The sequence below is a fragment of the Physcomitrium patens genome, chromosome 16 (genome assembly GCF_059467195.1).
Source record: "Physcomitrium patens ecotype Gransden chromosome 16, ASM5946719v1, whole genome shotgun sequence".
NCBI lineage: Eukaryota > Viridiplantae > Streptophyta > Bryopsida > Funariales > Funariaceae > Physcomitrium > Physcomitrium patens.
This window is the reverse complement of record NC_143425.1, coordinates 7,788,224-7,804,287: the sequence shown is the minus strand read 5'-3', so window position 1 is coordinate 7,804,287 and position 16,064 is coordinate 7,788,224. Positions and strand designations below refer to the sequence as shown.

The following is a 16,064-nucleotide window of genomic DNA, read 5'->3' as shown; positions in this document are numbered from 1 at the left end:
ATATCTAATGCGCTCAAAGAGTTAATGTTGCCTAATTCTTTGCATGATAATATTAAGGTTTTGCATTCCTATAAATTCAATATAATGAAAGATGTGAGATTATCTAATTTTTTTAGCAATGATGTTAAGTTTTCATATTATTTTATATTTAATATAATCAAAGATGTAAATTTGCCTAATTCCTTTGGTAATGATATCAAGCTTGTATACTCTTGTATATCTAATGTAGTCAAAGATATGAAGTTACTTAGTCCTTTTGACAATGATGTCAAACTTGAACACCTTTTCATACACAATTTAGTCAAAGATAAAAAATTGTCCAATTTTCTAAAGAACAATGCTAAGATTTTGTATTTTCATAAATTCATTGTAATCAAAGACATAAGCTTGCACAATTATTTTTGCAATGATGTTAAGCTTAAATATCCTTTCATATCCAAATTAGTCAAAGATGTGAGGTTGTCCAATTTTTTTAGTAATGATGTCAAACTTAAATATCCATCTATATTCAATATAGTCAAAGTTGTAAGATTGTTTAATTCTTTTAGCAATAATAAAAAACATGAACATGCAACCAGCTAGCTTTTTGGTTTCCATCTAAGACTTGCTCACTTGCATAAACTATTGCTCTAAATTCATCAAAAATATGAATAATGATAATTAATTATGTATTATTCATTAACATGGATGAAGACTTGGGATGTATCAGCCAATACTAATAATTGAAGGTTGTTTGAAGGGTCCTTGAGATTATAAGAACCAACATCATTTTTTACTTTTTTTTTAGCAATCATGCAACACATTTGCATATATGTGGTTGATTTTGTAATTATGGAAGAAATAGTTGCAATAAGTATTAGCTTAAAAAAAATCAAATCCATCTTGATAGTTGATTTACAATATGGACATTTTCAATTAGATCTCTTGATTCTACTAGATGAAGGATTTTTTCAATCCTAGAAATCCTCTTGGATGAATTTCTTTGGGTTGGAGTATCTCAATGTTATCTTTTCTATCAGCTAAGAATCATTGAGATTAGAATTGCATAATACTTGGTTCTAATAACTTAAAGCTTCTATAAATTGGAGCATTTAACAGATCAAGGCAGCTACTTGATGGAAGAAAGGTATTAGAGCTAGTAGTAGTAAACAGGGGACATTGATGTACTTTCTGTAGTTGCAAAAATATTTTAGCAGCTCTGTAATTTGCATTGCATATTTTAGACACAAGTCAAACTTATCTCTATTTGTTATCAATTATGTTAATTCACATTTAATTTATGCATTTATCTTAATCTGATTATAGTTTTTTTCTTGATTGTGAATTTTATTTCTACAAATAAATTAAAATAAATAAAAAAGATAAGAAAATATAAAATATAAAAATAATATTTATGAAACTTATAATAATGTTTTTTAAAAAATGAAAAAAAATTATTAAAAAATCCAGCATCAAATAAAAAAAAAATAAATAATAAAATAATTTATTATCAAATAAATTATTTGAGAATATATATAATGTTATAGGATTGATAAGAAGTGATAGTTAAGTATTGAATTGCAAGTTTTTTTTTTTTTTTTTTTTTTTTTGTAACTTTGTTACTATCTCCATATTAAAAGAATATAAAGATATAAATTATAAGGGTTTGAACAACATATGAAGCAAGTATATAAATTAAATAAAAATCATTTGGATGTTGATGAATAATTTATTTTGTTTATTTTGATAAATATATTTGAAAAAAAATTATAAAATTTATCTCTCTTTATATATATATATATATATATATATATATATTTTGAATTAAGATCTAAAGAAATTCAAAAAAAAGAACACACATATACACATATACACATATACATACACACACACATACATACTTCAATATAAATCAATATAAGAACCTATTTTTTAATTTAGAAATAAGATGGAAAAAAATATAAAAAATTCTTGATCTAATTTCTATATTTTTTAACCATTATTAGAAGATTTATTTTGAATTATTTTTGAAAGCAAAGGTGGAGGTGATAAATTGATTAAGAAATTGGAACAAGGCTTCATTAATACAAAGGACTTACAAAAGAGATGTTTAGAGAAGTTTTCTTGGAATTGAAGTGGTTATGTAATACAATTGATGAATTTTAAAATAGAATAAGATTATATATAGAAATTGAATTCTTAAGATGCAACCAATTAATTTTGTGTAATTTAGAAGAAATTGAGCAAGATTAAAAAGAATTATATGAAAGATTTTGCAATGAAGCAAAGAAATTAAGCCATTATTTAAATGATTTTAAATTTATAAATTATGTATTATAGTGGCAAAGTGGTATTTAAAGTTTTGAAAGAAGAGTGGTTAATACAATTAAATTTTCTACAATAATTTATCATCCAAAGCTTCCAAAATATCTTACATCCTCAAGCACAAAATCATGGCTAATGGATGGATATGAAACAACATGGTTGGATTTCAAAAATATTTAAAATCATCATTTTAAAATAATTTTTTGTAAAATAAAACCAAGTTAGTGTAAGATTATTTTATAGCTTATTATAATAGAAGAAAAGAATTTTAATTGAAGAATTTTATGAATAAGTCATATTTTTTTTGTTTGCAATAACTTCTTCATAAGATGAATGTATATTTATCTTATGTCTAAAGTATGAATAAGTCTTAATAAAGATTGAGATCTTGTAATTGGTTTTTATTTAGAAACAGTGAGTAGGATAAATATAATGGTTTATAATAAGAAACTAAAAGAGAATGTAATAGATTTATATTACAAAGACTACTTTATGAATGTTATTTTGAAGTTGGACTAATTTAAATTCTATTGAATGTCTTTATTTAATATTTAGAATATTTACCAAGGATATGATATTATTAAATATATTATTAATATTATTAATTTTTACATCTAATAGAATGTATATTGATAAATTTTGACTAATTTAAAGTAAAATTAATATTTATGTTTGAATGTATGATTTAGAATCAAGTTAAAAATATTTTTTTATTATTTCATTATTGCTTACCTTTTAGGATAACTAACAAGATTTTTATCAATAGCTTGGAGGTTGGTAGTGGATTTTTGGATTTAAGGGTTTATAAGCAATGTTGAAGATATTGATACTACACCTAATATGTAAGATATCAATGAAGATATCTGGAAAGAATGTAAAATATGTATTGTAGGAATGCAAGTTTTTTTAGAAAATAAATATCATTTAAACAAAAAAAAATGTCCAAATCTATCCAAGAAAATTGCTTATATGATAAAGGTCTTTCAACAGCTAATAATTTATAATAATAATAATACAATATAGTAAAGATTTTTATTACATGAATTAATTCTTGTGGTGAATAAAGCTAATCATTGATAAAAATTGTGGGGATCAAAATTGGTGTCAAGCGGCTATATTACATTTGAAGAACAAAGGGACATTTAAATTCTAAAAACTTTAGAATTTAAAGTGTTGTTATGATGTGGCAAGTGATTTGCTTAGAAAGCACCATTGGAAGACATTTAAAGATATAACATTTACTAATTTTGTTGGTTCAACCTTTAATGATGTAGAAAGTAATAATAATAATCTACATATAATGTTGGTTTTTGTAAGTAGAGATAAGAATTTTGAATATTGTGAATTAACAAAGCATTTACTACAAAGATTGAAAGACATATATTACACATAAGATGGAAAACTAGATGACTTGAAGTTGTTATCAAACATAATAAATATTGAAGGCATAGAATTTAGAAGCAAAGAATCTTTTAGAGAAATTTACAAAGTAAAATAGTGGAGGCTTTTATGTAATAAAAAAAAAAGAGTGTTAAATATGATAAGTTTTTTTATTAGGAAAGTGAATATTTCAGCAAGTTTAAGCCAATTCAACTTGATTAAACATTATCTTGTAATAAAAGATGATAATAATTGCAATGGTCAAACTTATGCTAACAAAAAAATAAATAGAAGTTTATATTTGGAAATGGAGTTAATTAAAATAAACTTGGAAAATAAACTTGGAGAATATATTGAAAGAAAAAAAAATCTATATATTTTTTTTTGTTGATATTATGTATCAAATTATAAGAGAGATGTGCTACTTTCATGACATGCACATTGCACATTGGAATTTTAAGCAAAACAACATCTTACTTAAAATTGTAGATAAAGAAATAATAAATGATACTACTAAATATACTAATGTGTAATTAATTGATTTTGGAATGTCCAAGATTGATGTTGGAAGGAATCTAAATGCTATAGACAATAATTATCTCTATGACAATATAAAATACATAGCTTCTAAAGAATTGAAAAATACATTTGAATCAAAAAAAGTTGTATGCACTTAAAGCAAATGTATATTCATTTGCAATAGTACGTTCTAAGATTCTTTTAAATGAAGATCCATTTTACAATATTAACCTGAGAAGAGAGATATTAAAAAGAATAAAGAAAGATAAAAGACCAAAGTTGTCTTTAAATTGCAATGAACTAGCAAAGCTTATTAAAGAGTATTAGAGGTAGAATCCTTTTCAATGGCTAAAATTTGCAAGTATTTATAAAATATTGATGAAGTTGAAGAATTTTTTTTTGGTAGAAAGTGGTATTACTCAAACACTACATTTTGGTTTATGGAGAATAAAGATCTATCAAAATATAAAACCACAAGAAACGCACAATAAAATACAATTGCTAAGATTTTCACAAATAAATATGGTTAATATGCATGGAATTGTTTGCATTGATTTTAATGTCATATGAATACTAACTTTTGTGATGTGATGATGATTAAATGTATTTTAATAAGTTTGAGTTTGTAAATTTAAATATATTATGGAGTTTAATTAATTTGTATTTAGATTTGTAAATATAAGTTGAATTACCTAAAGACCACAATGGCAAAGATTTCATTCATTTTTTTTTGTTATATTTTATAATTTTATTAAATGAATTTAATCTTCTGTAGTTTTGAGCCAAATTGAGCTATATTTATGTATTATTACCAAACTATATGTGAATTATTACCAACATATATTTAAAAATATATACAAATTTTTATTTTGAAAAAATGATAAAATATTATATAAATTATTCTTTTAATAAATGGATTAATATATATATATATATATATATATATATATAGAAAGGAACTGTATGTTTTTTTTTTATTTCTTTGGAAGAGTTGTTATGTATACCAACAAATATCACTCTTTCTAGTTGCTAATAATAATATTAAGTATATTAAAAATAATGATCGGGTCTTAAGAATTCAATCTCTAAAGATCAGTTCACTTATTTGCAGTGCAAAAAAAATAGTCACAAAAAAAACTACCTTCTAAAAAGTAATAGAATATGAGAGCTTAGAATGATGCAAGCGTCATCGAGGCTTGGAAAACCACGGCAACGCCCTCCTTATCCCACGGCAATGCTCTCCCTATCCCACGGCTTTAGCTGCCGAGCCCGTCATCCACAGCCGAGTGCTGTCGTTCAACGGAGCCGTCCAACAGGAGACGAAGTCGACACGTTTTCGTCGAGATCTTCGGTCGTCGACATATCGACGAAGAGTGCACACGCTCCGTCCGTCGAGCCACGAAGGTTGGCGCTTCTGTCGCACTTTCAAACTGGGGCTCTTCCCGAAGTCGGCATTCAATGCTTTGCTTGCTTGCACGCCCTGCTCAATTCAGTCTTTCTGGATGTGTCGATTGATTGCTTGGAGCCCCTTTTCGTTCCGAGTAACTTATTGTTCTACAACAGTTTCAAGCAGTGGGAGATTTCGGAGCCCTGATCCGTATATGATGCTGTTGAACCTATTCATTGTTGTTACTGCCCTTTTACGAGGGTGATCCCGCATTGTTTTAGGGTGCTCCAAGTGAGAGAGAGAGCTTGTTTGGTTGTGGTGGTGATTTAATTGGGGTTGGCGAAAGTAGGGTTCAAGCTGAGCGAGTAGTTCAGCAAAAATGAGAGAAGGCGAGGTGGAGAAGCTGCGGGCGGTAGTGAGGGATTGCTTGGGGAAACATTTGTATTCCTCGGCCATCTTCTTCGCTGACAAGCTCGCGACATTGGCCGGAAATGCGACGCAGGATTTGTACATGCAGGCAAGTTGGCACCGCTCTCCTTAAAATGAAATATATTTGGTGTTCATCGAGATTCTTTCTGTGGTTTCGGATTTTCGGAATTTAATTTTTTCTGTATTTTTAGCTCATTCTGATGATATTATTTGATGAACTCTTTGGAGCTGCGAACTTCGATTTGTGTTTTATTTGTGCCGTGTTAAAATTCCCTCGGCTGATATTGCTAGGCTCATGACTTATGAACATACGAAATATAGTGGTCGTTGATCTGTTCTGAATGTTGGATAGTTTAGGTTTCTGAGTAAACCACCGCTATTCATGTGATAGTGATCCGCTTGATCAAAATGTCCTCAAGATTTTAATTTTTCATCACATACCCTATTCTTCGTCTGAGTTTCTCGTGGAACTTTCTACTGTTCTGCATTTGGCAAGAATCAAATTTGGGTCTTGAGGCAATGTTGTGTTTTGAGACCGCTTTAGCTGCCATTGTTTTTTACTGCAACTAAACTCCGTGTTCTCTTCATATATGTTCAAACTACACGAGTACTGAAGCGCTCGCTGGAATGCCACGCACAATTTCAGTTTGGGTTTAGGGTTTAATGTGCAATTGGCTGTCAATTTTCAAGACAATGCGCTAAATACTGTCAGGATTGTGGTCTGATCTTTGCGTCGGCTGTCTCCTTGAAGTTGTAATAACGAGCAAGCTCAAACCTCAATCCTTATTGACCAATGATGTTTTGTCTTTTTCTGAGTTGTCGTCAGTCAATGATCATGAATCGAATTTGAGCATATGGGACTTGTGGGGATCACGAGTTTAAGGATCATAACTTTTGTTTTTATTTCCTGTCATCCAATCTTCTATCGTATAAACTCGAACACTCTCTGTCTTCATCTTATATATATATATATATATATATATAAAGAAATCAAACTTGTATTACATTATGCAATGTGCCAGATACGTAGCATGAAGGGTTTGAAATTAACGTTCATCTATGCCGCACATCTGATCGGTTTGTGTACTGAAAATTCAGGCTCAGGCATTGTATCTTGGAAAGCAATATCGGAGAGCTCTGCATTTACTGCGAAGACATCACCTGATTACTGCTGACTTGCGTTTCCGTTATCTCGCTGCTAAATGCCTGGTAAGCTTTTCTTGTGATATACCATACCGACTAGTTCTTATATTTTCATGTTCTCATTATAGACACTAAAATACATTCACTCATAGTATACTCGAAGTTACAGTTCACCATTTGTGCAGAATGTAGCTGCAAGTAACGTGCAATCCGTTATGTCTGAATTCACTTTTCAGTTCCTTACTGCGCATCCCTTCAATTCTGATCGTAAATTTTGTTGAAACGATTTTTCTCTTTTACTGCATCATTAGACTGCAGCCCACCTTCTGATGTGAAAATTGTTGATATTAACCGTCTTACACGTGGTTAGTTGAAAGCTTGAATAGCTTATGACAAATGACGTGTGCAAATGCCATATATTGGATTTATTTGTAGGAGGAGATTAAGGAGTGGGATGAGTGTTTGCTGATGCTTGGAGACAGCGAAGTTGATGAAGAAGGCAACCTGTTAGTGATGGATGATCAAGACACTGAATTACTCGACAAGAATATTGAAGAACGAGAGATCAGTGTGAGTATATTGTGCCTTTCTGCTTGTACAGACCAATCGTTTTTCTCTGGTGAGATTTCTTGTGTTTTTATCTGCTGTGTTAAATTATTATCGTACAGATCGGAGCAGCAGTGTGCCTGTTGCGAGGACGTGCCTTTGAAGCTTTGGAGAATAGAGCTCGAGCTCTACGATGGTACTTTTCTACTCATTGGACTCTTTAATATACCTTGTTGGCAATATTTAGCAAAGAGAGACCGGTCTCTTTCTGACCAAATAAACTGGACTCTCATGAGTGTCAATGATTCCTTCCCTAGTTCCTGGAACTAAACTGCAGGAACTTGCATCTGACAAGCATATGCCGATTTAAGTTCACGCGAAAATTCTTTTCTCGCTGTTTCGTATGTTTGATTCGCCTTGAAAGCCAGTCTTCTTCTTCTTTTTCTTCTCCTTTTTTTTTTTTTTTTTTTTTTTTTTTTTTAATGATTTTCCGTTGCCTTTTTGGATGTCTTACCTGATGTTATAGGTTCTGATTGTTGAAAGCCTTGGTTTCTTTTCAGGTACAAAGCTGCTTTGAAGGCTGATCCCTACTGCTATGAGGTGTGCTGGAAGTTCATTCTGGATTGTGCGTGTTTGTGCAAAGCAAGGTTTAGAGTTCAATTTGGAGGTCATCGCATCATAAATACCACCAATGTCGATTGATTTTTATTTTTACATATATTTCCTCCACACACATACTGTCTCATATTTGTGAATCCCTGCTAGTGATTTCTACAATCTCCCTGTTTGACTTTGCAAGTAATGCTGAAACGATTGTACAAGTTTTCAATTAGAGCTCTTCTTCTTCTTCGTTATCTTATTTTTGTTGTTTTATCAATGCAATGTATATGCGGTCTGAAAATTGAATGTTTACATTTTTGCAGGCTTTCGAGCATTTAATAGACAACCATATGCTGACAAGCGAGGAAGGTAGGCCATGTAAGGTCACATCCACATCTTCGTTTGTGTATACTCATCTATTTCTTTAGGGCGTCCGACATATTATCGCTACTTCCATCTACTTCAGAGGGCGTTTATAACCATGAATAGAAATGAGAGTACGACGGATTTTCAAATGTTATATGTCTTTACCACTCCCTTTGGTAAAGATTCTTAAATTATACTCTGCAGATGCAGCACTATTTAGCTTCCAAAGTTGCTTTATCTATAACATACGATCTGTATTAGCTTGCACATTCTCTGGCTTATTTTTTAGTGATGCAAGATTCCGATCTGAATTTGGTGTTCTTGAAACATAGTACAGATATATATGATGTATCTGGCTAGTGAGTAAATCTGGGTCTGACGACATAGACCCAACAATTAAAATCGTGTGTATCTTTCAGAGTCTGTTCTTCTAAGTTCACTGAAATTCGATCCGGAGGACCGCTGGTTATCTTTACTATATTCATGTCGTGCCAAAAAGGTTCTTGCATTGCCCTATTATTGTAGTTTTTGTTTTGTTTTGTTTTGTTTTGTTTTTTTTTTTTTTTCTGTTGAGCATTGTGTATGTTTCCTCCATATTGAAATATCAGAAAATATCGTCCAATAATGTCAGCTGGCTAACGTTGCTTGAAATTTGGTGGTATTTGTATGCAGTATGGACAAGTATCAGTCATTGAAGAGAAATTTCAGGAATTGGAAAAGGAGCCGGATGAATCTCGACCAGAGGAGGAGAGAGTAGGTTGTTCATTGAAAGATAACAATGATATTATTGCATGTAGGGCAGATTATCTCTATCATCAAGGGGAATTCCAGCGCTGCTACGACACTACTAAAGCGTAAGTCGATTTCCAGATACTTTAGAAGGGGATTTTCCTATTGTTACAAAGGCCATGTTGACGGTTGCTAAGACAGTTGTGCTATCTGCTCATGATGGACATTTTTCTGACTTAATTTGGATGCAATTTAATGCAGACTGCTCGAGAAGGATCCTTACCAGTTGAATTGCATGCCATTTCATATTGCTTCCGCCTTGGAGCTGGGCCGTAAGAATGATCTTTTCTTAAGAGCTCATAATTTGGTGCAGGAATATCCTCAAAAGTAAGTGATCGTGCCGTATTTTAGAACAAACTGACTCTTGTTTTATACTTAGTACTTAGTGCAGATGCCCTCGCAGACATGTTTTCTGTTTAGCCTTGAATTTTGATTATATGCTTAAAAGTTGTATTTCCTACTTTTCGCGCCTTGAACAGAGCTATATCCTGGTTTGCGGTGGGTTGCTACTATTATTGTATTCGCCAATTCGATCATGCACGGCGGTACTTCTGGTAAGTCTTCCTGTCTTCTTTTGCGTGCATGAACATGTCTATGATGGTCTAAAATTCTTCAGCTGAATGTATGTTTGAACTAACAAATTGAATTCCTCTTTGACGTAGTTCATTGATTCTATTACATGATAACTTTGCAGCAAAGCAACAACCCTAGAAAGCTCCTTTGCTCCAGCTTGGCTTGGCTTTGCCAATTCGTATGCTGCTCAGGATGAGAGCGACCAGGCTATGGCTGCCTATCGTACCTCTGCCCGCTTGTTTGCAGGGTATTTTCAGTTTTCTCTTTAACCAAAAAAGCAATGTCAGCTACTTCTCAAGAAGGTTTTGAGGTTCTTTCTTGCATGGATGCCCTTATGGCTCTACATTGGCAGGCTCTACATATTGTACCACAGATAAGCAGTTAATTCTTATTTACTGAAAGTTGTACCAATCTTTTGATTTTTTTTTATCACCAACTTTTCCATGCTCTAATTGTCGCTTTATTGTCAAATGCAGGTGTCATTTACCAGCGCTCTGTATTGGGATGGAATATTTGCGAACTAATAATCTCAATCTTGCCGAACAAGTACGTTTGTATTATTGTAACATTCGGGTATTTATTTGACTGCTAAGGTGGGGTTTATATACTTTGGTAACACAATTTCCTAACACCCCGATCGGCCGAGAAATGACACCTTGTTGGCTATTGCAGTTTTTCTTACAAGCCAGATCCATTTGTTCAACTGATCCACTTGTCTACAATGAGCTTGGTGTGTTAGCATACCGCAATAGAGAGTAAGCATCATTAACTTTCGTTACAATCGTTCAATGAAGCAATGAAGTTTGTGACCAGGGTTAAACAAGCTTCTGAGGTAGACGCAATCATCGAAATGTTTTCATGCTCGTTCTAAGCTCAAGAGATACCTAGTTCTATTCCTGTTCAAGGTTAGGACAAGGTGACCCGTGCGAATTAATTTCTTGGTTACTTATAGCGCTAATTCGACCTACACATGCTTGCAAGGCTGATCTCGAGAATTAATAATTGATATTGACAGTTACGATACAGCTTCTCGCTGGCTACGGAAGGCTCTCCAACTGGTTCCTCCCCCACTTACAGAAGCTTGGGAGTCTACCGTCGTCAATCTTGCCCATAGTCTAAGGAAACTTAAGTACGTTTTCTTTGAGCTTACGTAATAATTTTTTATTTAGTGATTACTGCTTTTGAAGCACTAATTTTCAGCGTACTTACGTAGCTTCCTGGATTTATGCAGGTCTTACCCTGAAGCCATTTCCATGTACGAGAGAGCTCTGTCTCTCTTTCCGCGAGGCGCCAGCACATATGCTGCACTTGGTTTCACTTATCATCTGCAGGTTTGTCTTGGTCCTCAACTGTTTCAGAATGGAAAAAATTCTAATCATTTTCGCATAAGAAACAAATACTGTGAGCTTGTTGCTTGTGCCACCCTCCAGCAGTATTAGGGCTCATGTGAACGATATATAATGAGGTGGCCTTCTACTTCTTGCATGACATCCATGACCGTGTTAGGTTATGTTTTGTCTGGACACGAGTTATTCTGACAAATCTCATACAGGATTGGCTTCGTTTGTAATTTTCTCGTGTCTTCTAACTTTCGTGATGTCATTCTGCTTGTTAATCGGGATTGAAGTTGGACAACCGTAGTACTATGCATGCTATATGTGCAGCACCCTTTACTAAAGCAGAATTCTCCTTTCATTTTACACAGGGAAAGACGGGCAAAGCTGTTGATTATTATCACAAGGTAATATTCCCCTGTTATTTGGTTTACAGAGTGTATAGTGTTTTCTTGCAATGATTCTTCTTGCACTAAACTGTAACATTCTAGAACTTAAGCAATGACCCTTGGGAACGCTTGTTTGCAGGCCCTTGGATTGAACCCACATGACACCTTCACTGCTGAGATGCTTACAAGCGCGCTTCAAGAAGAATGCTTGCGTTTGAGTTCAGCCCCTGATGCTGAGTTTTATTCATTAAGTGGGATGCCACATATTTCTTAATGATATCACTTTAGCACATCCTTCCAATCCTGTGACGATTTCATATTGTCTCTCCATGATGTTTCCATCAAGCTGGTTTCATGAATTGCGAGAGGTTGCATTATATCTCTGCTTGCTATATTTCAAACTTAGACCTGGCCTTTTCTTAAGAACTGCTGTATGGAATGTGACTTGCTTCTTCAAATCTGAAGCTACTTGCTCAAAGTCGCATCATGGTAATGTTCATCTTTATGAGACCAACAGGCACCTTGTTACTCAGATTCGGCACAAATGTTTTCTAACTTTCTTCATGGAGAAGTTTTCGACACCATTTCCTATGACCTGATATTCCTTGTTGACACAGAAGGACAAACAGAGTTGAACACGCCCCATTTTTCACACTGAAATGAATTTATCAGCCGACCTTGGGGTATGCAGCTGAGCCGGTAGCCAAACGAAATGTATTGGCAACGCGTGATTGTATCCTCTCGATCCCCAGGAGAAAGGAAGTGTGGAATACAGCAACATCTGTCACCGTTCATGAAGAATGCCCTCAGTTGCTTTGGTTACCCTTGGACGAATGTCCTGGAGGAATAATCATATTTGGGTCAACTCCTCAGCAACAAAGGACATCACCTCAAACATTATTGGGTTCTAGAAACGATGGAAAAGCTGGAAACATGGAGAATGTTGAAATTGAGAGGATGTTAACATGTGGCATTTCATGTGTGGAATTGTTGTCTGCAGGTTGGGGAGGGAAACGGTTCTCATCCCTTTGTTGTTTGTTAATTGAATGGAGTGAGGGTTATGGTATACAATCCTCTTTGCAGGAAAGGAAAATTGCTTATATACTTTTGACAATTGAAATGTGAAGTGAGTGGGGTTGAGATGTGAAATCTCTTGGACTGGCCTTTGTTACTCCTTTTTGTGTCAATACTTGCATTCTTTAGTGCTCATTGATTTGGCCTTATGTGTTTGGTGATATTTATTCCACTATAACATCCATTATTATTTACATTATGTTTTAGTAATTTTTATGCTCTTTCAAAACCAGTTGACTTATTAGGTGTCACACAAAATTAAAGAAATAACAACTTGAGGTAAATAGTAATATATATTTGAATCCAAGTAATTGGAGAAAAATAATACAAGTAGCTAATACATAATCTTAAATTAATAATATTTTCTAAGTGTATATAATTTTAAATATTAATACTATTTTAAATCATCTATTATAGCTTTAATATTTTAATTCAAATGATTAAATAATAAATATTTATATAATATTTGTAATTTAATATTTTTTGAAAATATGATATTTTAGAAGATTATTTTGTATAATTATTTTACAAAAAAAAAATTTCATATATACTTTTAAATTTTATGATAAATATACAATACAAAGTTTTGCAAGAATTTAAAAATTAAAACATTAGTTGATTTTTAAAATTGATACATTAGTAATATTACTTCAAAATGATTTTAAAATAAAGACATATTTTTTTTTGTTATTCAAATGTATTTAATGATATTTTTAAAGACTTTGGTTATTTTTTAAGAAGGATTATTTTTAAAACTTATTATCATCATAATTATTAGAGTTATTATAATTTCTAGATAATCAAGATTAAAATTATATATATATATATATATATAATCAATTAATTAATTATACTATTCTAATTTTATATATATTTATTTTAATTTAAAATAAATGTTATGAAATAAATATTTTAGATTAGCATCAATTTATTTATTAATGGAATATATTTCTTTTATTAAATGCTTTATACGTGTTTTGTTATTTTGATTAATGTTTTAGTAGAAATCAAGAAAAATATTCTTCTATAATGTCTTCATTTTTATACTAAGTCTTTTATATTTTTGCCTTGAAATTTATATGTACAATTTTTATGCATATATTTATGATTTCTCTAGCCATATATATATATATATATATATATATATATATTTATATGCATATGCCAATGTAGCAAATCATGATACATTACTAAAGAATACTTTATATGATTGTAAATATGTTGTATCATGCTACTACATATTGATACTTCTAAGTGCATTTGCTAGCACAAATCACCTTGTAAATTGCTATGGAACTTATATAATAACACAATAAACAAAACACCTTACCACACACATAAAAATCTTGCAAATATAACCACAAACACAAGCCATAAATTAAAATACTAAATTCATGTTGTAGTTCATCAAGTAAACAAATGCATGACAAAAGAAAAATGGTTCAAGATGTTGATTACTGCATATATGTTTATTTGTCCATTTAAGATGATTCATATGTGTATCTTGATATTTCACATGTGTACTTATGCATCCTTCTTTTTAACTAATGAATGCATGATAATCTCTTCATTCAACAACTCTAGTTGCTTCTCTGCTTAGTTATTCCTAATGTAAATCTATTTCTTTCTACAATGAATAGTGAGATACTTGTATGACTTGATGTATGTAGTTCTCTACAATGACAAATTGCACTTTGATGCACATGTGATGATATAAATGGATAGTAATTCTGTGGTTGTTTTTTCTAGCAATAGTTAATACTTGGAAGCAAATTTGTCCTAATAGCTACACGTCTCATTTATTAGTACCAACATCATCTTGCCTTTGTATTCTAGTAGTCAATTGTGGCACAACAATTATTAATTCTAGTTGAATGTAGATAAGTTGATATACAACCTACTCTTATGCAACAACCAACTATTCCTCCTTAATTGTGGCCCCTACCAATTGTGTGAAGACGCCTATTGCATCTTTATGCTCCTATATTTTTCAATTATGAATAAGTGGGTGCCAATTTCCATTTTGATGCTGCTTGAAGTTGGTGGAATCTACTACAAAGGTTGCAACCATAGTTAGATGGTAGTGTTTTTCAAATAATTCAAAAAATACATGTACTACTTTATCTTGTTTGATTTAGGATCTTGCTTGGCATGCCATTGCTTATAATATTTGTGTAGTTGCTTTCAAACTTGCAACACAATGAAAGAAAGGCTTGTATACATGTAACTAGTAGATATCATTACTAACAACTTGCAGTAGCTTTAACATTAACTTTGTATTCTTCCAAAATGTGTTATTGTAAATTGTTGTTGAATGATTAAAGTAGGCTTTGTGGATACTATTCTTTGTTGACTTGGCCTACTTATTTGACATAACCAACTACTTCATGGCATCTTAGAAAGCTAAGATGTTTTTAAGTATAAAAAGCTCTATGATAAAAGAAGTAGAAATATAACTCTTTAGATTTTTAGATTGTACACACACACATTCAAATAGATAGATGCTTGTTCAAAAGAAAACATTGTCATCTAAGCTACTAGCTACATATCTATAAATATTCATAATAGCCTACTAGCAATAGCTATTTGTTAATTTTCTAGGGATTTGGAGGTACTAATGAAAAATGTACACATATAAAGAATAACTTGCTAAGAGTTCAAAGTTAAAATATTCTAATAAGAAACACTTTACAACTTAATTATCAACATCCAATATTTTGAAGTGTACCTTATAGAAAATTGCTCTTCAATTTAGTTGCAACAAATTGATGGCATTCTTGCCTTTGGTGTCTTCTTCTTCTAACTAATAGTAGACATGTTCACAAGTCCATTGCTATTAGTGCATGCAATCAATTCCTCTTGAGTTTGGATATAGAAGTTGTCATAGATTTTAATAGAAAGTAGCTTCATGCCGAGCAATTCAATGACTGCGTTAAAAAAAAACTTTGTTGAAGTATGAGTCTTGAATGAAGTACAAAGTAATGGAGTTTGTGTAAAACAACCAACACAACTTATCAATGGTCTTTCTCCTCACTGCTACTAGATCCATGAACTTATCAAAGGGACATCACTTATTACTACTTACAATTGTTGGTGCTAAGGTGCTTGCAGATGGTGCTATTATGGTCTAGTCAGCTTTTGAGGCCATACCCAAGTAGCCAACATATGTACCATTCTTCTTGAGGTCGCTAGCTACACATTGAAAAAGATTTGTTGTAAAAGCTTTCCATG

At 31.9% G+C, this 16,064-nt stretch overlaps 1 protein-coding gene across 1 annotated transcript; it reads left to right on the top strand.

Moving 5' to 3' along the window:
* Nucleotides 1–5,654: 5,654 nt before the first annotated feature.
* LOC112293149 (anaphase-promoting complex subunit 6) lies at nt 5,655–12,164 on the top strand. The gene is made up of 17 exons (XM_024542296.2): nt 5,655–6,107; nt 7,118–7,228; nt 7,598–7,732; nt 7,831–7,904; nt 8,269–8,308; nt 8,632–8,677; nt 9,094–9,173; nt 9,347–9,528; nt 9,665–9,790; nt 9,943–10,017; nt 10,158–10,283; nt 10,513–10,582; nt 10,709–10,791; nt 11,052–11,165; nt 11,268–11,367; nt 11,742–11,777; nt 11,899–12,164. The coding sequence occupies exons 1-17, from the start codon at nt 5,970–5,972 to the stop codon at nt 12,031–12,033; spliced, it is 1,671 nt and encodes a 556-aa protein (XP_024398064.1). The 5' UTR covers nt 5,655–5,969; the 3' UTR covers nt 12,034–12,164.
* Nucleotides 12,165–16,064: the final 3,900 nt, after the last annotated feature.